This window comes from Physella acuta, unplaced genomic scaffold (assembly GCF_028476545.2).
Source record: "Physella acuta isolate Inbredline_101_S28 unplaced genomic scaffold, ASM2847654v3 ptg000692l, whole genome shotgun sequence".
NCBI lineage: Eukaryota > Metazoa > Mollusca > Gastropoda > Physidae > Physella > Physella acuta.
Genome location: NW_026732211.1, coordinates 226,855 through 251,168, shown reverse-complemented (window position 1 = coordinate 251,168; position 24,314 = coordinate 226,855). Strand labels below are relative to the sequence as shown.

The 24,314-nt window shown below is 40.8% G+C and overlaps 1 protein-coding gene across 2 annotated transcripts; it reads right to left on the bottom strand.

Annotated features, from left to right (window-relative positions):
• Nucleotides 1–400: 400 nt before the first annotated feature.
• Nucleotides 401–22,831, bottom strand: LOC131949362 (uncharacterized). 2 transcript variants are annotated; one of them, XM_059311218.1, is made up of 4 exons: nt 22,400–22,831; nt 6,962–7,009; nt 1,673–2,619; nt 401–672 (listed from the first exon to the last, which is right to left on the bottom strand). In XM_059311218.1, exons 2-4 carry the CDS (start codon nt 6,991–6,993, stop codon nt 449–451), a joined length of 1,203 nt encoding a protein of 400 aa, XP_059167201.1. In that variant the 5' UTR covers nt 6,994–7,009; nt 22,400–22,831; the 3' UTR covers nt 401–448. The 2 variants fall into 2 exon arrangements, with proteins under 2 accessions (XP_059167201.1, XP_059167202.1); XM_059311219.1 differs by lacking the exon at nt 22,400–22,831 and adding an exon at nt 7,325–7,343.
• Nucleotides 22,832–24,314: the final 1,483 nt, after the last annotated feature.

Below are 24,314 nucleotides of genomic sequence, written 5' to 3'. Positions count from 1 at the left end.
AGCTGGTGGGGGTCCCCAAGCTATTGTCTTAAGGCAGCTGGTGGGGGTCCCCCAGCTATTGTCTTAAGGCAGCTGGTGGGGGTCCCCCAGCTATTGTCTTAAGGCAGCTGGTGGGGGTCCCCAAGCTATTGTCTTAAGGCAGTTGGTGAGGGTCCCCAAGCTATTGTCTTAAGGCAGCTGGTGAGGGTCCCCAAGCTATTGTCTTAAGGCAGCTGGTGGGGGTCCCCCAGCTATTGTCTTAAGGCAGCTGGTGGGGGTCCCCAAGCTATTGTCTTAAGGCAGCTGGTGGGGGTCCCCCAGCTATTGTCTTAAGGCAGCTGGTGGGGGTCCCCCAGCTATTGTCTTAAGGCAGCTGGTGGGGGTCCCCAAGCTATTGTCTTAAGGCAGCTGGTGAGGGTCCCCAAGCTATTGTCTTAAGGCAGCTGGTGAGGGTCCCCAAGCTATTGTCTTAAGGCAGCTGGTGGGGGTCCCCCTCCTTCTCCAGCACGGTGGTCAGCCCAGTCCCCGCCTCCACAGTCAGCAGCTTCCTGATGACCTGGTCCAGGCCCACGTAGCTGAGTGTGTTCAGGTCTCTCTGGGACACCTTGGGCTGGAACACGTAGAAGACCACGCCCAACACCAGGGCTGTGAAGATCAGGAACTCTACCCTGGTCAGCTGCTCGTGGGCGTTCACTGAAACAAGGTCACAGGTCATTGAAACAAGGTCACAGTTCATTGAGACAAGGTCACACAACTAATTCATTAAAACAAGGTCACACAATTAGTTTCCTAAAACTAGGTCACACGGTTCACTAAAACAAGCTCACAAAGTTCACTGAAACAAGGTCACAAAGTTCACTAAAACAATGTCACACAATTAGTTCACTGAAACAATGTAACAAAGTTCAGTAAAACAAGGTCACACAGTTCACTGAAACAAGGTCATGAAGTTCACTGAAACAAGGTCACACAGTTGACTGAAAAAAGGTCACAGGTCATTGAAACAAGGTCATACAATTAATTCACTGAAACAAGGTTACACATAAGGTACAGCAGGAGATGAGGTAGGGTGTAGGGCAGAGAACTATAAGAGCTAATCTCTAATCAAACAATTCTCTGTTCCCATGGGCCTGCCCAGTCCTGGTGGGTACCAAACTTGAAGTAACACTAAAGGCAGCTGGACATATTGCTGACCACACAATGTATTTATATGCAAGGCCAAAGAAACAGTTCAACTCTACTTTATCTATTCTGTCAGGTCTGAGTAGGGACTTCAGTTTGTTCTTTTAATTAATACAGTACTATATAAAAAAAAAAAAAAACCAACCAAAAAAGGCACATGGGAAATGTTGGGGAAAGCTTGGTGTACAATCTCAGCAGGGGGTGGGGGGTAGAACAGCTGTAGCCCAGCTTGCTCAGACTAGTGGTTGAAAACTGTCCCTGAGTCCACCCAGCTTTAATGGGTACCTAGTGGTAGCTGGAGAAAGCTGCTGGACATTGAACAAGGCCATAATACCCCATTAAAGGCCTTGACCACATAAACAGACCAACTCTACTTCATTCTTTACAACGGCTCATAAAACTGAACTATTTGTCTGGTGAAACAAACAAAATACTGAGTGATAAGTGGATGACTAAAACAAACAATTCCAAGTGTCAAGAAACAATGAAACAGAAATAGCACCAGCCTTACCAGGTTTCTGTGTGTAGGTTGGAATCAAGCCACTGTTGCCACTCATCCTCTCTGTGTAGTCTTTAAAAAACAGGTAATGTCCCAGCAGTATAAAAACTAAAGCTATAACCACAGACAGCCAATCAGGTTTGTGCTCTGAGGGCGTGATCAAAATAGATTCTATTAACAGCGCCCATACGTAAAACAGCGAGATGAAGACGACGGTGTAAGATTTGAGAAGTTGTGTGGTGATGTAGAGCAGGGCAGCAGACAAGGCACAGGTGAGGATGGAGCACAGCATGGGGATCTGGAGCACCTCGGAGATCTGGAAATACAGGATTAGAACCACAAACATGGCCGCGATCAGACTTGTGAAGATGGTCCTGGTGTCTCGAGGTTTGACGGTGGCGTGCTCCATGCTGATGAGCTGTCTCAGCATGATGTTGCGGAGGATGAGTGCGAAGGCGGACAGCCCGCAGATGAGGGAGGTGCGGTCTGAGCTGAAGACGGTGGAGGGGTTGATGGACATGAAGGTCAGGCCGAAGCCCACAGCGATGGTGCTGGTCCAGGCTACGGGGCGGGGAATGACGGAGGTGACTAGCCAGAGCGTGACTACAGCGATGAAGGGTTGGAAGAACGCCGTGGACAGCGACGTCTCAGCGCTGCCTAGACTGCGCAGGTAGTCGTGGAGGAACACGTTCCCGGCGTGGCAGAACAGGATCACGACCAGCGCCTCCTTGTTGGGGAGGTCACCGCGGGAGGTTTCTATATTTAGAAAGGCGGCAGCGGCTAAAATTTGTCCAACCGTGACGAGTGCAGTGAAGGCGAGCAGCACAGAGTCGTTGCTGTCGTTGTAGGCTAGACGCAGCAGGGCGGACTGCTCGCGTGAGCTGGCGTTGAGGGCGAGGGTGAGCAGCAGGAACAGCCCCACCATCAGGGTGGACCTCCATGACCGGTTCTCGTGGTGTCTGAAACAAAAACAAAATTCAAGTTCAAAACTTGACACAAAAATACACGTTTCAAAAACTTGACACAATACTTGACACAAAGCTAAAAAGTACCAAAAACTGAGCATCAAAAGAAATGTAACAAAAACAGTCCGAACTAAAAATGCAATCTTTAAAATATTTGTAGAGAGCACGCTTACTAACACAAAAGTTTCGTATTCGTTTGAGGCCTCTAGTCCTGAGTTCACCCAGCTCTAATCAGTACCCGACAAATTAAAAAAGGGGCTAATGGTAACCACAACATCTGATCATATTCCAAGGTCAAAGAAACAGGTAGATTCTATTCCCTTCTCCCAGGGAGAATGTCTGATTTGAAAAGGTACTTTTTTCTGTTTAGTTTAGATAGGGAATGTCTCATTTGAAAAGGTACTTTTTCTGTTTAGTTTAGATAGGGAATGTCTCATTTGAAAAGGTACTTTTTCTGTTTAGTTTAGATAGGGAATGTCTCATTTGAAAAGGTACTTTTTCTGTTTAGTTTAGATAGGGAATGTCTCATTTGAAAAGGTACTTTTTCTGTTTAGTTTAGATAGGGAATGTCTCATTTGAAAAGGTACTTTTTCTGTTTAGTTTAGATAGGGAATGTCTCATTTGAAAAGGTACTTTTTCTGTTTAGTTTAGATAGGGAATGTCTCATTTGAAAAGGTACTTTTTCTGTTTAGTTTAGACAGGGAATGTCTTATTTGAAAAGGTACTTTTTCTGTTTAGTTTAGACAGGGAATGTCTTATTTGAAAAGGTACTTTTTCTGTTTAGTTTAGACAGGGAATGTCTGATTTGAAAAGGTACTTTTTTTCTGTTTAGTTTAGATAGGGAATGTCTGATTTGAAAAAGAACTTTTTCAACGTTTGGTTTAGATAGGCAGCTTGTATTAACATAAAGACCTAATCCTAACGTTTTCAATCGGTGTACTAACTAACCTTAATCATAAACTTAACCCTAAACCAACCATAATGACAAACCTAGCCCTAAACTAACCATGGGGTGTGGCATGTCAAAACAAAAAGTACCCTTATATTTCTAGTGACCAGAAAATGTCACAACAACAAAGTCATCTATAATGGCCAGCGCCCTCACTCTTTAAGTAATAATAGTGATCAGCATACTTCTGTGAGGGGTCTAGGACATTACCCCCCCCCCCACCAGGTCATTACCCTTTGTCAACTGCCCCTCTCCACAAAACAAATGCAGTAAGACATTACCCCCCCTATCCATTACTGACTCTAAACCAGGGGGTAATATCCTTATCACATCTGAACAGTATTTCTTCCAGACTTTTTTCTCCAGGATGCACTTGAAAATTTCGGGGGGGGGGGGGGGGGGAGGGGGGGGGGGAGGACAACAATTTCGGGGGGTTGGGGCGGTGACACTGTCAAAAGTATATATTTTTTATATAAATTCCATTTCGTTCGGGGAGGGGGGCGGTAGACTTTCTTCCATACAACTGCCAGCACAACACGGTCAGCATAAACGGGGTCAGCCCAACAAACACGTTGATCAAGGTAGCAGACGATAATTCGGTCAGACCAAAACACGGCTGTTGTTCTGCTGGTTATTTACCTTTTTTATTATGGCCGCCGTGATCAAGTTCAAGGACGCCCAATTTATTTAAGGACTACACCGTAGTTTATCACTTGCGATACACCGTCCTCATGTGATTTATTAAGTGCTAGTAAGTTGTTGTTTTTATCACGACAATAGCCATGTAACTTTGATTTATTATATGCTTATGAGTTGTTTTTTTATCTGAAAATATGCTGTATAATTTTGATTTATTATGTAGATCTAGTAGGACGTTTTTAGCACCAACAATATGCCGTATATTTATTTATTACCAGTGTTTCTTCCAGACGTTTTTCTCCGGGGGGGGCACTTGAAATCTTCGGGGGGGCGGTAAACTTTCTTCGGGGGGGCGGACACTGTTAAAAGTATATATTTTCTATATAAATTATATAAATTTCATTTCGTTCGGGGGGGCGGTAAAAATTTTTCGGGGGGGCTTCGCCCCCCCGAAGAGATGCCTGGAAGAAACTCTGTTTATTACGTAATAGCAAGTTTTTAGCACCTAGAACTTTCGTGAATTTTTCTATCCGCGGCATATATCAGCTGTAAGGATATGTAATGTATTATGTAGTCCTACTACATGCGGTAGAGTAATACGAGATACCCTGGTAATCCATTCTCCACTTTACCAGATGGGTTCATTTCTGCTGCATGATTTAGACGGGGATTGTTGTGTGTGTGTGTTGTAAGCACGTACCGTAGCAGCATCGCCAGACTTAGGGGCCTAGAGTTACATAGCTGTACATGTGATAGAAAGCACATGACAGTAGGGTTATGTGAAGCAGGATGTTGAGAGACATACAAAAGTCAACTAGAGACATACTTGTATGATGCCCCCACACCAGAGACGAATTATGTAAATTAGAGAGGGGGTGAATTAGGGAAGTATGCTAGTCAGGGTTCCTTTAAGAAAAAAAATTTCAGGGTGTGGTGGCTACTGAAACTGAAGGGAAGTGTGTGTGTGTGGGGGGGGGGGGGAGACACATGTTCTCTCTATAATTTTTTTCTTTCCTTTTTAATTCAATAGAATCTAACTAGTAATGCGGCAATGTTGGATTAACTGCGTAAAGTACATCAAGAGATCATCATAGATCGATTATCTTTAAATTTTGTATTTATTTGCCTAAACACATTTTAAAACATGTTTTTTAGACGCAGTAGCAAACCCGTAAGGAATAAACTGTATAAATTATTAATAATGTATACACACTGTTTGAGTCTGTTTTAAAAGAACGATTATAGACCTACTTTATGTGGACGTTCACAACCGATGCGGGGAAGGGGGATTTTGGGGAGTTATAAAATTAAGAACCCAAATGATGTATAATATAAATTACCTTTGTAATCATTTAAGAGGGTATTTTAAAGTTTAATTCGTGAAAACGCGTAGCGGCATGATTAAAAGTTACAAATCAGATAATCGAATGTAAGTTCTTATCAATTATCTATACTCAAAATTAGTATGCCGAGGTCACAGAAACAGGTTAACTCTACTCCACTTGCCCCATGGACCGTCAAGTTTGTAACGGGAACTTTACAAACATTAATACCGAGGGTATAACCAATAGTTAAACTTAAAACCCTAGATTTAAGATCAGGGTACCTGTTGTGTTACGGCCTAAACGTCGTTGTGTCATCACCATTGGTATTAGATACGTTATCTACGTAGATACCACTAATACCAGGCAGTGATGTACCGACCACCGGTGCAGTCCACTAGAACAGCCCACCGGCACAGGCGTAGCGACCCCTCTCAGCGCCCGGGGACAAACTTTCAATTTGGCGCCCCCCCCCCCCTATATTTTTATGTTTATAATTTAAACCTGCAGCTAAAATGAACTTTTAATTGTTTTTTTTCAAACCCATTTTGGCGCCCCTAGGGTCGGCGCCCGGGAACATATGTACCCACCCGCCCCCTTCGCTACGCCTCTGCCCACTTGTACAGTCCACTAGAACAGCCCACAGTCTGCACTAACTGGCCGAGCGCTAGACAGACATACACTCTCGTGTTGAGTGCCGTAACTCCCGGCCCTGAGGATTAAGATTCTCTGTTGCCCCAGCTGGCGGGATTATACCTGATCCTCTCTAAGTGCGGCTTAAAGATGGCTGGTGCTCTGGCAATCAGTAGCGAGACAACGGGCAGAGTTTGTGTAATAAGCTAGTGCCGCTAACAGTGGTGTGGGGTGGACTTTTTCAGGGAGGGGGGGGAACAAAGTTGCCCCACACACATATTATAAATAAATAAATATAAATAAATATATACATACATCTACATATATATGTACATATGTATATATACAAGTACATATATCTATATATGTCTTTATATATATATATATACATATATATACAAATATATGTACATATGTATATATACAAGCATCTATATATATATATTTGTATATCTATATATACATACATATTTATTTATACATATGTATACATATATCTATGCGCGCATTGGCCAGCCAATGCGGCATTGGCCAACTTCGGGCTTTGACCGTAACATATACATAAATAAATACATAAATATATTTTCTATATATATTATATATATATATATATATATGTACATATGTAAGTTTATATATATATATATATATATATATATATATATATATATATATATATATATATATATATATATATATATATATATATATATATATATAATTCACTGCACGTGTGACATAACAAAAATGTTCCAACACCAACCAGCAACAACACAATCAACTTGCCACTTACTCTTCTGTCATCGCCAGGAGAAGCGCCCTCATGACCTCTGACCTTTATCTGGAGAGCAAATAAACAAAATCAATCAACAACTTGAACTGCTTTTTTCGGGCGATCGATTCTTTTTCAAAAACCAATCACCGTATATCACTTATCGACGACAACAGAAAACCGCACAAATACTGAAGAAAAATCATCGCATAAAAAGAGTTATAAATAGCCTTTTAATAGAAGAAATATAAAAATTCTATAATCTATGATAAGAATATTTAAAAAAAAAAAAAATTTCTGTCAGCCATAAAACACTGTTTGAACTGTAATGCTTTTACACGCTCGGTTTAAATAAACAGTTTCCCAACCCATTTGGTAACATACTTTTTAAATGTGTAATTATTGTTGCACACGCTGCAAAGTATTGATTGGGAAATCTGAAAGTGGTGGGGTGACGCGTCAGATGACGTCACGCTGACGGACGCTGTGAGAGGCTCAAGTTTGAATGGTTTCCTTGACAGGAGAGTTACGTGGGTTTAGATACGGGGAATCACCTTATCAGGGTCCGCTAGAAATGTGGTACAGAGGCTTTATGGCTAGACCGCAAAACGATTGCAAAAGTTGTATAAATGATACAGTTGGGGAGTGTTTGTTTTGGTTTAGAAAGAATAGAATAGAATTATCCCTGAACTCTACGCATACCATTAAACTTGTGGTACTACTGTAATGAAGGAGTGACCAGAGGCGTAGCGACCCTTCCCGGCGCCCGGGGACAAACTTTCGATTTGCATACCCCCCCCCTCTAACTTTCAATTTGTTTTTCCAACCCATTTTGGCGCCCCTCCTAAGGTCGGCGCCCGGGGACATATGTCCTCCCGCCCCCCCCCCCCCTCGCTACGCCTCTGGGAGTGACGCAGATGGAGAAGAGTCCATATGTTCTTGGCCTCTTCACATAAGGGATAATGTGGTCAGCACTGTGTCCAGCCGCCTTTTCTCCCGATAGTTAGTTACCCATCAGAGCTGGATGTTTATTATAGGCATCACACCATCATATCAGTATTCACATAACGATAGATCAATGTGTGTGGGCATCATGTGGCTGTGTGTGGGCATCATGTGGCTGTGTGTGGGCATCATGTGGCTGTGTGAGTTCAGAGCACCACTCAACAAGATGTCAAGTACAGCATTGTTTGTTTATCATATGCATCACACCTTCATAACATAAGCTCACGGTATGATCAATGTGTGTGTGTACATCATAAAATAGCGTGAGTTCAGAGTACCACTCAACAAGATGCCAGGTACAGCATTGTTTGAGCAGGAAGGAGAGCGGTGTGTGTGTGTGTGTGTATCTGTGTGTGCCTAAGAAGCGGCACATACAATATCAAATTGGTATTGTAATGTAAGTATATCAACAAACTCTCATGAGTTACAACACAACTGATAGAACTGGGGATCTGCCAGTTGTATATAGAGAACGATTTAACAACATAACTCAATACAGTTTCATAACGATATAGGCGGCAATCACTTGACAGGATCGCTAATGTGGTTTGATTCTTCTTTTACTGCACTTTTCTTAATGACGCAGCCACTTAGTAAACGTCGTCTGCAGTCTAGACTCGAATACACGTGCAGACGAGACTACTATATGTATGTGGGTGTGGGCGTGTATGGTATAAATTCGACATAGGTTGAAGCTAAGAGAGAGATAAATAAAGGGGAGAGCAAATGTAAACAGGAGAAACAGATTGACCAGATGATAAAAGAAATCCTATTGATCTGTTTGTCTAGCGCCCACAGAGTAAAGGGGGGGGGGGTCGACTTGAAGAAAGTTTCATCAGTTAACTAACATCCGTTCTTGTGTTTAACTACATAAATAAATGGTTATGTACAGAGGTTTGAGGAGGTCAGTCAGTGGTTTAGACTTGTGCCAGGGTATGTCCCAGTTATGTAGGAGGTCAGTACGTGGTCAGTACGTGCTAGGGTATGTCCCAGTTATGTAGGAGGTCAGTACGTGGTTTAGACCTTTGTGTTAGGGTACGTCCCAGAGGTCTGTAAGAAGTCAGTACGTGGTTTAGACTTGTGCTAGGGTATGTCCCAGTTATGTAGGAGGTCAGTCAGTGGTTTAGACCATGTGGTAGGGTATGTCCCAGAGATTTAAAGAAGTGCTTTAGACCTTGTGGTCGATACGTCCCAGTGATGTTGGAGGTCAGTACGTGGTTTAGTCCTTGTGCTAGGGTATGTCCCAGTTATGTAGGAGGTCAGTACGTGGTTTAGACTTTGTGCTAGGGTATGTCCCAGTTATGTAGGAGATCAGTACGTGGTTTAGACCTAGTGCTAGGGTATGTCCCAGTTATGTAGGAGGTCAGTACGTGGTTTAGTCCTTGTGCTAGGGTATGTCCCAGTTATGTAGGAGGTCAGTACGTGGTTTAGACCTGGTGCTAGGGTATGTCCCAGTTATGTAGGAGGTCAGTACGTGGTTTAGACCTAGTGCTAGGGTATGTCCCAGTCATGTAGGTCAGTACGTGGTTTAGACCTAGTGCTAGGGTATGTCCCAGTTATGTAGGAGCTCAGTACGTGGTTTAGACCTAGTGCTAGGGTATGTCCCAGTTATGTAGGAGGTCAGTACGTGGTTTAGACCTAGTGCTAGGGTATGTCCCAGTTATGTAGGAGGTCAGTACGTGGTCAGTACGTGGTTTAGACTTTGTGCTAGGGTATGTACCAGTTATGTAGGAGGTCAGTACGTGGTCAGTACGTGCTAGGGTACGTCCCAGTTATGTAGGAGGTCAGTCAGTGGTTTAGACTTGTGCCAGGGTATGTCCCAGTTATGTAGGAGGTCAGTACGTGGTCAGTACGTGCTAGGGTATGTCCCAGTTATGTAGGAGGTCAGTACGTGGTTTAGACCTTGTGCTAGGGTATGTCCCAGTTATGTAGGAGGTCAGTACGTGGTTTAGACTTTGTGCTAGGGTATGTACCAGTTATGTAGGAGGTCAGTACGTGGTTTAGACTTTGTGCTAGGGTATGTCCCAGTTATGTAGGAGGTCAGTACGTGGTCAGTACGTGCTAGGGTATGTCCCAGTTATGTAGGAGGTCAGTACGTGGTTTAGACCTAGTGCTAGGGTATGTCCCAGTCATGTAGGTCAGTACGTGGTTTAGACTTGTGCTAGGGTATGTACCAGTTATGTAGGAGGTCAGTACGTGGTTTAGACTTGTGCTAGGGTATGTACCAGTTATGTAGGAGGTCAGTACGTGGTTTAGACTTGTGCTAGGGTATGTCCCAGTCATGTAGGTCAGTACGTGGTTTAGACTTGTGCTAGGGTATGTCCCAGTTATGTAGGAGGTCAGTACGTGGTTTAGACCTAGTGCTAGGGTATGTCCCAGTCATGTAGGTCAGTACGTGGTTTAGACCTAGTGCTAGGGTATGTCCCAGTTATGTAGGAGGTCAGTGCGTGGTTTAGACTTGTGCTAGGGTATGTCCCAGTTATGTAGGAGGTCAGTACGTGGTTTAGACTTGTGCTAGGATACGTCCCAGTGGTCTGTGAGAAGTCAGAAAGTAGTTTAGTCCTTCTCTTAACACCCAGCTGTAGTGAGATTACGGCATGATTACAAGCCCCTGGTCGCGGTCTGGCATCGTGTTTTAGTACCAGGAAGTGTCCGGGGACCAGAGGTACACACCTCTAGCAGTACTCACGCTAAACTCGTTTAATTTGTTCTATGACACTTCACGCACCAAGAACACCATTAGCGTTAGATATAAAGTTTCAGGAACAGTAGGCGCTACGTGCTCACCAAATGCATGGGGAAAGGCGAGACAATGGCATAGAGACAGATTGGATAGGTATTCATGTGAAACATATACACAGTATTGAGGCATTTGGATCTACAGTTGGTTCTAATATAATACTACACTGTAATACAAACCAACTCTAGGTACCCGGCACTTAGAAATCCACAACACTCACATAGAAGCCTAATAATCACAAAACACACACACACACACATAAGACCAATACATACTAAGCCCCATCCGACACACACGCGCAAACAGAAGTCTAACACACACAGAATCCAACTCCCACAGACACAAGAGCAACACACATAGGGTTGCCAGATACCTTTTCTGAAAATACTGGACACCTTTCCATCCTTCCCTTCTCAGGTATGCCGCAAAGCAGAAGAAGGGGGTTAACAGAGTATTATTCATATACTTGTCCAGTATTTATATTTATTTTATCCTGGACAGTCTGCTCAAATACTGGACTGTCCAGTTCAAAACTGGACACCTGGCAACCCTAAACACACATAATCCTTAGATCTACCTTTAATTCAAACACAGTAAATACACCACACGTCAAATACCATTAGTGAAATCGTTTTCAGTATTTATCCTAGTACACAGAACTTGAACATAACTTAGATCTAGTAACAAAGTCTTCGTTGACAAAAATATGTTGCTTATTTAAATTAAAGTTGACCCCTGACCACCACTCTGCCTGACGACGCCAACACAACGAACACCCAACTACTTCAACTTCCACAGCAAGCGACTACAGAAACTGTACAAAAAGAAAAGGGCTAAAAACTTCCAAGGATTTGCTATACATGAGTCTGGATGATTTTTCTTTCAAGAAGTGATATCACAGACATACAGCACTGAATACTCTTTTTTTTTTTCACATTATTCTCCAGCAGTTTTCTCCCCTTCATCGTCAACTTTTATTTTTCCTGCTCAGATTTCGTTTTCTCTGATAAAAAAAATGTTTCCATCGTGCTTAAAAAAACATTCCTTCACAAATAATTGACGTTCTATCAACAGACAGACGAACGCGGTGTAGTGAGGTCAATTATGTGGTGGTGAAGTTATGGTACGACAGATGTAGGGTAGTACACATATACATCAGTGTACATACATTGCGATGGTACAACAGTGGTAGGGTAATACATCAACATAAGTGTACAACATCGTGATCGCACAACTGTAGTAGGGTTGTACATCAGTGTACACATATTGATGGTAAAACAGTTTTAATTTAAGGTAATACATCAACATGTGTACACACATGATGATTGTACAACTGTGGTAGGGTAGTACATATGTACATCAGTGTACACACATGATTATGGTACAAGTATTAAGGTAGTACATCAGTGTACACATCGCGATGGTATAACAGTTGTAATTTAAGGTAGTAAATCAGTGTACACACATCGGGATGGTACAACAGTTGTAGGGTAGTATACATCAACATCAGAGTACACACATCGTGATGGTACGACAATTCTAAATGGGTAATTAACTCACGTTAGGGAAAGTGAAGGCGGCTGGGCTTTTATAGATGACCACAATATCCCTACATGTGCCGATGTCACTAAAACAGGTAAACTCTACTTCACATGCCTCGTGGACCCTACGAAAGGGTACTTTTTTTTAAAAATACGTCACGTAGATTATAAGAGATAGTACATACATTTTAAATAGAAATGAATTCCGACAATGTAGCCTACACAGCAGTCCATGATAAAATGAAAAGTCACAAAACAACGGCCCACAATGTGTTAACGCCGCTATAAAACACTTTTTATCACCTTACATAGTTGAATGTGTGGCCTACACAACGCCTACTTTACGGTAACAGTTATTTAAACAATCGTGTATCCTTAAGCTAGACGACTTTGCATACGTTTCAAATGTATGTAATGTATTAGTAGCTAGCTCGCGACTTACCGCTATACATTGTGTCTCTCCTCTCGTGTGGCTGTGTGGTTGACGTGTGGACCTGTGGCTTACATGTGGACGTGTGGTTCTCGTGTGGACGTGTGGTTGTAGTGTGGTTGTGTGGCTGAAGTACGTGTGGGGGTACAGGCCCACGTGCTACAGTGGTGTACGCAGCGTGCTATCGATTATAGATATAGACTCACTGGTACATTTTCTAGGGGTTCTCACGCCGTTATTTAAGCCACGCCAAGGTTTATAATCACTAGACTCAAAAGCAGAGTTTCTTCCAGGCATCTCTTCGGGGGGGCTTAGCCCCCCCGAAAAATTTTTACCCCCCCCCCCCCCCCGAACGAAATGAAATTTATATAATTTATATAGAAAATATATACTTTTAACAGTGTCCGCCCCCCCGAAGAAAGTTTACCGCCCCCCCGAAAATTTCAAGTGCCCCCCCCCCCCCCGGAGAAAAAAGTCTGGAAGAAACACTGCTCAATAGTCACACAATTCATTCCACTGAGATAGGCCTGGAAAGGTAGATGAGCATCCTGAATATTATTACTATGGCGTGGGTAAGGTGGCACTGTTATGTTGAGTGTGGTCCTGAAATAGGCATCGTGTTTGCTCAACAGGCGTGACCAATAAAAGGAGTATGAAAAGGGTTAGCGCCTTAACAGGGGAGAAATGTATAGAAAATAACTGTGGTGCCGACAGACTAGTAGAGCTGAAAGGGTTTGATACCAGTACGGCGTCAAAACGGCCAGTATAAAACAGTCAGCGCAAATGGACCCCGTCATATAGGCTCCTAGCAAATAAGTTTTCGTCATTGAGGCCCCCGACAAATGGGCTCACGACAAAATGACGGTAAATCATGTGACTGGAGTTATTTTTTTCTGGGTCGTTTTAGTCGGGGGCCGTTTTGTCGGGACCGTTTTGACAGAGCCATTTTGACGGTGCTCCTCCGAGACCACAACTCCACATGGTCTACCCTAAACGTCAACAGAGACGTGTTAGCGAGCTGACTATCAGGCTAGCATCGGAACATCTCGCTGTTTAGGTGATACGTCGTGTTAGAGGAAACAAGCCAGCACTGAAAAGGTTTCTTGTGTCAACACGCGGGTCGCCACCATACTCGCCTAATGTTAAAGAGATTATGTAAAGTTCTTGTGGCAGATGTGTTGACACAGCAGTCTATAGACGACCCATACAGTATGATACAGGGAACGTGTATGGGGGGCAGAGAGTACATTCAATATAGAAACGTGTTCTACTACAAGTACAATATATGCTCAAACTGGACAATGGTGCATTACTAAACTACATTACAAGCTCAAACTAAATTATTTTATCTTCTTAAATTATACTTAAATAGCCAAAATAAATTACATAACAATGCCTAATGGGTTTATATTACAAGGCCAAAACTGAATTATATTACATTCTCAAACTATACTTGATTATATAATCACGAGCCGACCCGCGGCGTATCATACGCCGCTATGATACGCCGCTATTTAGTTGTTTTATTTTCTACTTTTCAGTAATTCATAATTTGTGAATTCGACAGTACCACTGCTGTCACTGAAAATATTTGCTTTAAAACAATATCAGTAAGTCGTTAAGGACGATACCCCCCCCTCCTTTCCCCCAACCACTACCCCCCCCCCCCCCCGTGAAAGCAGCCTCCTCTTAGCTACCTCCCCTAAGTTTAAAATCGTTGCAAACTAAATTATCTGCCCCTAATAGCCGTCACTAAACCCGGCTCTACGATTGTAAACATTTAGCGTGAACTACAGCTCACCAGACTTCCTAGAGAGGAAGAGAGGGGACTGCAAGGCGCGCTTACAGCTTGTTTTCTAACGTCTCCAACAAGAGAATTATACATATAGATAGATTATACATTACATTACATGAAAAAATTGATTTATATTACATGGTCATAATTTATTACATTACACGGCCTAACTGAATTACATTATGTGGCCAAACTGAACTATAATACATTCTCCAACTATACTTCATTATATAGCGAAAATAATTTACATTACATGGCCAAATTGATTTATATTACATGGCCAAACAGCCCTACAGCAAAATACAGAACTAGATAAATAAAGTGTGGCTAGATATTAAAAAAGTGAAACCATGACATTTTACTGCGTCATCAAGTTGTTGAAAGCAACAAAAACTTCACAGTGGGCGGGGTCTAGCGAAAAAAAGGTGTACACCTCTAAAAATAGAACTGTCATTTTAGTACGTCACACTATGCGACATTAAAGTCCAGGGGTGGGTTATCACGTCGTTGATGGGACGATAATTTTTATCAGGTTAATCAATCGTTTGATTGCCTTTAAGCATGTGTAATGATCAACACATAAATCAATAAATATCAATATAATTAAGTACCCTTCCCGCACCCCCACCATAGAGGGGACTTTTAAATTACTAGTTTTACTGTAGCTTAATTAATACATGTAGGAAACCGCACGCGCAATGCACGTGAACAAGAGACTGGTGACGTCCCGATGGCCAACATTAATGGCCATTTACATCGATAAGCGATTAGTTCATACACCGGAGTTCAAGGGTCAACCGTTTTCAAATTTATTATAATCATTGATACGTTATTTTAAAACAATAATAAAAGGATTGGTTAGATGTGTGTTCGGAGGTACTTCTGTTGTATAGGTGTATTGTTTACTAGTGTGTATGTGGGTTGGTTGGTTGTATAGGTGTATTGTTTAGTGGTGTGTAGGTGGGTTGGCTGGTTGTATAGGTGTATTGTTTAGTGGTGTGTAGGTGGGTTGGCTGGTTGTATAGGTGTATTGTTTAGTGGTGTGTAGGTAGGTTGGCTGGTTGTATAGGTGTATTGTTTACTAGTGGGTATGTGGGTTGGTTGGTTGTATAGGTGTATTGTTTAGTGGTGTGTAGGTAGGTTGGCTGGTTGTATAGGTGTATTGTTTAGTGGTGTGTTAGGTGGGTTGGCTGGTTGTATAGGTGTATTGTTTAGTGGTATGTAGGTAGGTTGGCTGGTTGTATAGGTGTATTGTTTAGTGGTGTGTAGGTGGGTTGGCTGGTTGTATAGGTGTATTGTTTAGTGGTGTGTAGGTAGGTTGGCTGGTTGTATAGGTGTATTATTTACTAGTGGTTAGGTTAGTAGCGGTAGTGGGAGTCTGGGAATGACCAGTAGGAGAACAGTGGTGGTGGGGGGAGGGGGGGGGGTAAAGTCGACTGGCGTTTAAATATGTGTACACTTACGACAGAGTACATGACGTCAAAAGGCTGCCTAGTACTTTAATGCCAAGGTGCGATAACAATAAAATAAATAAATGTACGTTGTACCCACAATAATTTTTTTTAGAACCGCTGAAGTCTTCAATGAAGAGTAAAAACGTTTGTAAACATAAATAACTGATTGTGAGGTTTAACATAAGCCCCTCTTTTATAATCGATGGGTTGGGTCTCAGGTTGTTGCTCACAATCACTTCATAAGGCCACTTTTCTAAAAATTTCTGTCGTTTTTTTTTAACCGTCAAACGTTTCAGATTAAGGCAATTTTTCAAACATCTGTCGTTTTCTTTAACCGCCACACAAATACAAGCTGGGCTTTGAATGGACTGCTTTGTTCTGTATCTTCAAAGTTTTTGTTTATCATTGGCTGGGGGCGAACCGGAGGAGGAGACGGTTGATATTTAGAATACGATAAACAACCTAGTCATTTCCGTTTCTTCTCGGGTAAAAGATTTAACGAAATGTGTATGTTGAGTGTATGCGGGCTTCATCTTAAAATTTTCATACAAGGCCCTGATCAACTTGTATGAGTATAAATCTACCGAAGGCTTGTGATTGCAACGTTATTGCTTTACTATCCACACAACCTAGACAACAGGAGCAGAGATAACTATGTTTTACATGGCCACCTCCGGTATTGGTTTGGTGGGGGGGGGGGGGGGGGAGGCATGTACACACTTCACACTTAATGACCCCCACGTCAATCCTTCAGCATCAACGAAGTAGTGACGTCCCCCTTACACCCGCACGTGTACCGTATCCAAATCGCATATTGTGAAAGATCTACAGCCTTTGATAGCGAAACTGCAACGTTGGTAAATAAAAAAAAAAACACGCATGGATTAGTACATAAACGTAAGTGTTGACAGCTGTGATATGTTGGGACAATAAACCTTATGTTCATATTTTTTATCAACGGGCGGTTGTGGGCATCCGTCCGAGTCAAACACCCCCCCCCCCCCCCCAATGGTGGCAACCTAGTTTGGTGAGATGTGTTGTTCTATCATTATTGTTGACATAGATAAAAAATAAAGTGCAAAAAAAAAAATAATTATACTTGAGTCAAAAGTCAGAAATTTACTAGTTTTAGAATCTACATTAGGGGTCGGCGTGGTCGAGTTGGTAAAGCTCATGCTTGCTACACCGAAAATTCTCGAGTTTGAACCCTCGGGTACCTAGTGAGAGCAACTCATCAAGGAGAGACAACAAAAAAAATCAACTATCTGCTGCACAAAGGCTATTGTAATTGTAAAAGTAGTTCACAAACTCAACACAAAGGCTATTGTAACTGTGAAAGTAGTTCAACAACTCAACACAAAGGCTATTGTAACTGTAAAAGTAGTTCAACAACTAAAATCAAAAGCTATTGTAACAGGGAAAGTAGTTCAGCAATACAGCAGTACCCTTTTGCAACTGTGAAAGTAGTTCAACAACTTCAATAACTAAAATCAAAAGCTATTGTAACTGTGAAAGTAGTTTCACGGCAGAGTAAGGACAGTGAGATGAAATCTGATAATTTTACACGTACCCCTGTATCGATTTGTCTCCCATTTCGTGCTTGGTTGAAAGGTAATTTTATTACAGCCGACGTGATGTGTGTATGGGTGGGGGAGAGAGGGCGGTACCCATAATTAATAAAGGTAATTTTATTACAGCCGACGTGATGTGTGTATGGGTGGGGGAGGGAGGGTAGTACCCATAATTAATAAAGGTAATTTTATTACAGCCGACGTGATGCGTGTATGGGTTGAGGAGGGAGGGAGGGCGGTACCCATAATTAATAAATAATATTTACAGCTAAAAGCCGTTCAAGTTTCTAGGGATTACTAGCTACCACATTAATGATGTTAAACTTTGGAGACAAACTGGGCAAGAAACTATTCATATAGGCAAGAAATATAGAATTGCAAAAAGGGAAGGTTCTGATACACCTTGCGTAAAAATAAATTAGCAACATCGCCAGACAGGCACCAAATTTGGAATCCCCCAATGAAAGAGGAAATCAGGTATGCCAACACAAACAACTCTCAGTGAAGCAGAAGCAGCAGCAATGACGTGGGCCCAACTTGGAGGAATAGCCCAGCACCGAGTACTATGGAGAGGTGTGGTTGCGTCCCTGTTCTCCACGAGGGGTCAGGTGAATGATGATAATGGTGTTACCTACAACATAACAACAACCTACCCCCTATCACGCATCTCTTCATATGTATTTAACATAGATCAAACAATGTGTAGGCTACATCCTCTTGTAGAGGGAGTTATCTTATAACCCCCCCTCCTCACACAAATCTCTTTTATCATTATTCTTCAGCACAATATCAGGCTAGATTGCACACACGCAAATTAAAACGCAAAGTATAAATACTTAAATAATTAATAATATACATTAATGACCAAAAAAACTCATCAAATAATCAATGTATATATCTTAATTAGCTAAGCCAGTCATAAGAGGCTCGTTAATTAATCAATGTGTGTATCTTAATCAGCTAAAATTGTAAACGAATGAAGTGTCAAAGAGAAAAATTATTCCATCAATTCCCAAAAGCTACATCGATCTACATTCATACTCCAGTACCAGCCTAATACATTATGCAGCATCAGCCACTAGCCCTGTGCGTGGCGCCAGACATAAGTGCTGAAATGTGTCGACAGTTTCAGGCAGAGGCGTAGCGACCCTTCCCGGCGCCCGGGGACAAACTTTTCGATTTGCACCCCCCCCCCCCACTCGAGATTTCGATTTGCACCCCCCCCCCCCTCAAACTTTCGATTTGCACCCCCTCAACCTTTCAATTTATTTTTCCAACCCATTTTGGCGCCCGGGGACATATGTCCCCCCCCCCCCCGACCCCCCCTCGCTACGCTACTGGTTTCAGGTCGTGTACATATTACACAAAACATAATGGCTCTTTACATATTACACAAAACATATGGCTCCTTACACCCCCCTCCCCATTTAACGCTTCAACACGTCCACAGACCAACCCCACTCATATCGTAGAACCTTCTAAGAAACCATCACTGACTTAACAGTGAACATCCTGGTTCTACACGAAATGGGACTTTGCTTTAAACAAGTTGTGGGAATCAAACCATTAGTGTAGACGTTGCTAGTTACAACTTATGTTAAGCAGTTGTGAAGCCGGCAATTATGTTAGAAGAAAAATATATGTAAGCTAGTTAAGGAATCCATTGATCCATCCATTTTAATAGCAATTATTTAGGAACATAAATATAATTGGAGATATCAAGTCAAGGGTTATAAAACTTACTTCTATATTCGATAGAAGAGATTATATCTGAATGATAAACTACCCTTATTCCTATTCCTCCGTGTTATATAATATCTGCACGATTCGTCTAGTGTGTGGGGGGGGGGGGGTGTCGTGTCTTCACTAATGCAGGAGCTGTTTGTCTGATGATCAAAAGTTTTGACAGGCGCGTACACTTGTACGAGTGCTCTCAGCTTAAACCAGCGGTTCCGTAACAAAATGTAAACAACCACAAGGCGATGAACCCCTCCCCCCCCCCTCTACTAACCAGGGTAGCACCCTAAACATGTAGTAAACACGTCTCCCTATGACGTCAGTAAAAAGCGGTTTTAGATAGCATCGATAGGCTACTGTGGATATTACATCTGTGGGGCGGCCTATACTCAGAGGCGTGGCGAGTTCGGGGCGGGGGGTGCGGACCGCACCGGGTGACACCATTGGGGGGGGGGGGGGTGACACCAGACAGAACAAAAAAGCTTTTTATTTTGCCAGTTCCATTAATGATTAATTAAAGCTACATAGTCTTTTAAGTGCAAATCGATAATTATTACAAGAGGATGGGTGTGAAACCATGAAGTAAACGTGCGAACTAGAGAAAAAACAATGCTACATCCAACTGTATTATTAAAAAAAACTCTAGCTAAACATCGTTACTGTTAATGTTGCAGTAATTAAAGCTCATACACGTAAATTTTTGTACGCGCTTGCGCACATATTTAAATTATAGGCCTATGTAGGCCGACACACACAGACACATTATATATATATAATATATATAGGCCTATATTATATATATATATATATATATATATATATATATATATATATATATATATATATATATATATATATATATATATATATATATATATATATATATATATATATATACTTCGTTTTTTTTTGGGTGGGGGTGACACAAGTGCCGCACTGGGTGACACCCCACCTAGCGACGCCAGTGCCTATACTATAGTTAAATATGAATATGTGAATATTGTAGCGTGGGACTTGTTATTCTAGTTCTCTAGTACATCCACTTCTTTGAATTTACCCTCCACCCTTACCCGGTCACAATAGGCGCTGTGATTAAGTGCAGTCTAATTACTTGTCGGGCCCAATTAGAGGTCTGCCCTGGTCCATTGCCATCCCATCCCTTATACTGTCACCCCAGATCAACTACCAGATTAAGCGAATACATCCCACCCATTCATACCGTCTTCTGTAATTATCATCTAATTCTAAACGTCCTCAGTCCATTGTCTCCGTCCATATCTCTGTTAAGTCATCTACACCACCACAGGTATGATGGTCTCTCACCAAGAAAGACTTCCATACATTCGTATGGTTTAACACTAGACTTGTAGATCTATAGCTTTAGTAACTTTTTTGGATAAGATACAGATCTAGATTATATGTGTGTGGTTAGTTAGCTTACTCATTTTACTGAATTACTAATCATTTAGGATTTTAGGATCATAACCTAAAATCTAATTAAGCCCTGTATATGTAATAATAGATCTAGTAATGTAAGCTTAATCAGCTGCAGTAGACTATAATAGATTAATACAGGAATACTTTTTATAAAAAGCTTGTTCATATTATTAAACTATTTAAACAAAACAGGAATAGATTTAATTAAAATGTAATTATCAAATGATATGCATTTATTAGTAATCAATAATAATCAGTGAATATTCCTAATTATTTTTGAACAACATTGATTCAGTGGCGTAGGCAGGGGGGGGGTTAGGGGGGGGGGGGGTCATAACCCCCCCATAGACCCCTTGGTATATATATAAAGTATGAGGGGGGTGCAAATCGAAAGTTTGAGGGGGGGGTGCAAATCAAAAGCCTGAGGGGGGGGTACATATCGAAAGCTTGTCCCCGGGTAAAAATTGGACCCCCCCCCCTTTGAGACGATCCTGGCTACGCCACTGCATTGATTACATAGTACATTGGCACTAACATAGCAGCACGTAATGTTTTCAAAAGTTGAAAAACAGCTTTAAAAAAAAAAAAAAATAATGATTAAAATTCAGTTTCTACCATTGTTACCGTTAGTAATACTAGGCTTACTTTTTATTTTAAAAAGCAAAATTTGTGTCGTCACACTTTCTTCTCCACTCCCCCTGGTCACAAAAATCCCCTTGGAGTCTGACCCTTTATTTATTATTAATAATAATAATGGCATGATTTCTCTAGCTAGTAGATCTAAGGGGTCATCCATAAATGACGTCACGCTTTTTTGACGACTTTTACCTCCCCACTTCCCCTCCGTCACATATCGTCACAAAAAGCCAGACAACCCCCCCCCCCCCCCTCTAAAATCACGTCACACCTCTGCCAACAACTTCCCTCAATATTAAAGTTGAATTTTTCTTTTAAAATAATAGGATATTTTTTTCCAAAATCTTGTCTGAACTCTGTCAACATAGATTTCTAGATCTATGATCTAGATTTAGAATCTAGATTAGAATTAGATCTAGATTCTAGACTCTAGATCTTGATTCTAGTAAATTTTAATCAATTCCTATTATTACAAATTTGAAATTACTAGATCTAGGTCTAGAGTTCTAGAATCTAGATATTAGATCTAGATTTAATCTAGATCTAGATTCTGGATCTAGGATCTAGTTAAATCCTAGATTCTAGTAGTACTAGATTCTAGATCTAGATCTAGTACTAGATTATCTAGATTCTAGATCTAGTACTAGTCTAGATCTAGATAGATTGTAAATCTAGATCTAGATTTAGAGATAGACTAGGACTAGTCAGTCACTAGATCTAGATTCTAGATCTAGATCTAGATCCTAGATCTAGAAATCTATTCTAGTTCTAGATATCTAGATCTAGATCTAGAACTAATCTAGATCTAGAGATCTAGTCTAGATCTAGACGTCTAGATCTAGATTCTAGATCTAGTCTAGACTTGTCTAGATCTAGATCTAGATCTAGATTCTAGATCTCGTAGGATTTAGAAATAGAATAATTAATAATTTCAATTGTAGATTTAGATTTTAGAATCTAGATCTAGCTAACACATCAGTATGCTATTTGTAGTTTACTAGTTTAGTCTAGACTCTATATTCTATATCTAGATCTAGAGTCTATTATATTACAGTATAATGAGTATTTGATTTAGGCATACACGTACTACGTAACATTATAATATTTCCCTACCTTTCATTCATCCACGTAGTCAACATCAGATGTCACCTTACTTTACACACACACATTTAGTCTAGACTAGTCTATTCATAAATTCCAACTAACTTGATTTCGCCGGTTTCTGTTCTGGCCAATGGCTTGCTACACCATTGTAAACACAGTACACACGTTTGTAAAAAAATATTTGAGGATAATCCAGCTGTTTTTAAACATGTATTATTCTAATTTAAATCGTATGCGTTATTGATCTAGAGTTAGATCTAATAGTTACCTACGGAAATTGTATGAACAGTTAACGAACCTTCATACAAAAATCGAGATCTAGATCTAGATCTATATCTAGAACTCTAGTTAAACTAGTAATAACATGACATGTTCTATTTTAGTCGTGGTTCGTACAAGTTAACCTTTGGGTGTAAATATAGAACATGCCCCGGAGCGTGACTTTTTACGATTGGCCGCCTCGATTCGCCAAGGGAGGTAAAGCTAGTTCCCTAACTAGAATTTTATGTTTTAGGCCCTAGCCTACATTTTTTTAGGCTTTGTCGGGGGGGGGGGTGGCTTTTTGAACTTTTTTTTTTGTTGCATATTTTTAAAAACTTATAGCGAATTTAAACTAAGTTTAGAAATAATCTGGCTTTCCCTGCAAAATGTAGTGTAAGGGGGGGGGGGGGGGGGTGTTCAAGGTCTGTCGGCTCTGTTGTCAATATTTTTTCTGAACATTTCTGTTAGCATATCTCCAATAAATTAAATTTAGAATAAATTGAATCAAAGTCTTCTTCTTTTGCGTTCTTAATTTAGTTTATGGTGGAGGATTTAAACAACAAGTCCAACTTCGTGTGTGAACTGGACTGGGGTCTCCAGATCCGCTGTGCCTCATATAGTTTTTCCTCTAGTGACTATAGTGGGGTGTATACAGTGTTTCTTCCAGACTTTTTTCTCCGGGGGGGGGGGGGAAGGGGCACTTGAAATTTTCGGGGGGGCGGACACTGTTAAAAGTATATATTTTCTATGTAAATTTTAGAAATTTCATTCCGTTCGGGGGGGGCGGTATTTTAAGATCATTGAATTAAAAAATGTGCTGCATAAACTACCATTTTTAATTGTTTTTAAACTAAATATTCAATTATCAAAAAGAAAACAGTCCATGAAATGAAATGCTTTTTAAATCATATTTAAATCATTTTAAAATTGTAATATCTGTTATAAATATAATTTCGAGGTGAGTCTAAATAAAAAAAATTCCTGAGTCTAGAGATCTAGTAATAAGATTTACTCGACAGTGTCGAGCTAAGTCAAAAAATGTGTTACTGTTTGTCTTTATTTGTCTAATCTGTAATCACACTGTTGTGTGCTGACGAAGACCTTGGGTCGAAACGTCCATAGTACTTGTAACTGTCTTTAACTTGTGAGGTAACTAATACTATCTGTTCTTCTTTTGCCTTACACACTGAGAAGTGTAAAAGGAAATGCTTTTATTTTTAACGTAATAAATTTAACAAAAAAAAAATTACAGAATAATAATGTTTTATTTGACAGCCATTAGACTTTCCTGACGTAATTAATTTTTAAAATTGTTTAAAGTTTTCATTTATGAACACACAATCAAAGTTAGCCACACTCAAACACAAAAATTCATTTGCAAAAAAAAATTTTAATGTTATTACTTTGATTAATTCCTTATAAATAATTTCACTTCATTAATCCATCCATTGAGAGCGGTGAATTACTGTTATAATTTTACAGCCTAAATTACATCAACAGTTAAAATACTGGTTTAAATCTGTTTAAATGTACCCGGGCAGCAAAGAAGTTTCTCTCTAAAACTGTGTTGACACTTGTAACATGTATACTATACAAGTCTAGAAAAATCTTCGCAACAAGTAAGTGTATACATTTTGTGGGGAAATGTTTTCATTTAACTTGT

What these genes read in the sequence shown, in the direction of transcription:
- LOC131949362 (XM_059311218.1), bottom strand. Translation starts at nt 6,993, where the DNA reads ATGAGGGCGCTTCTCCTGGCGATGACAGAAGA. An exon ending in CTCCTGGCGATGACAGAAGA is followed by an intron (nt 2,620 to 6,961) that starts GTAAGTGGCAAG and finishes TTTTTGTTTCAG; the next exon opens with ACACCACGAGAACCGGTCAT. An exon ending in AACCTACACACAGAAACCTG is followed by an intron (nt 673 to 1,672) that starts GTAAGGCTGGTG and finishes ACCTTGTTTCAG; the next exon opens with TGAACGCCCACGAGCAGCTG.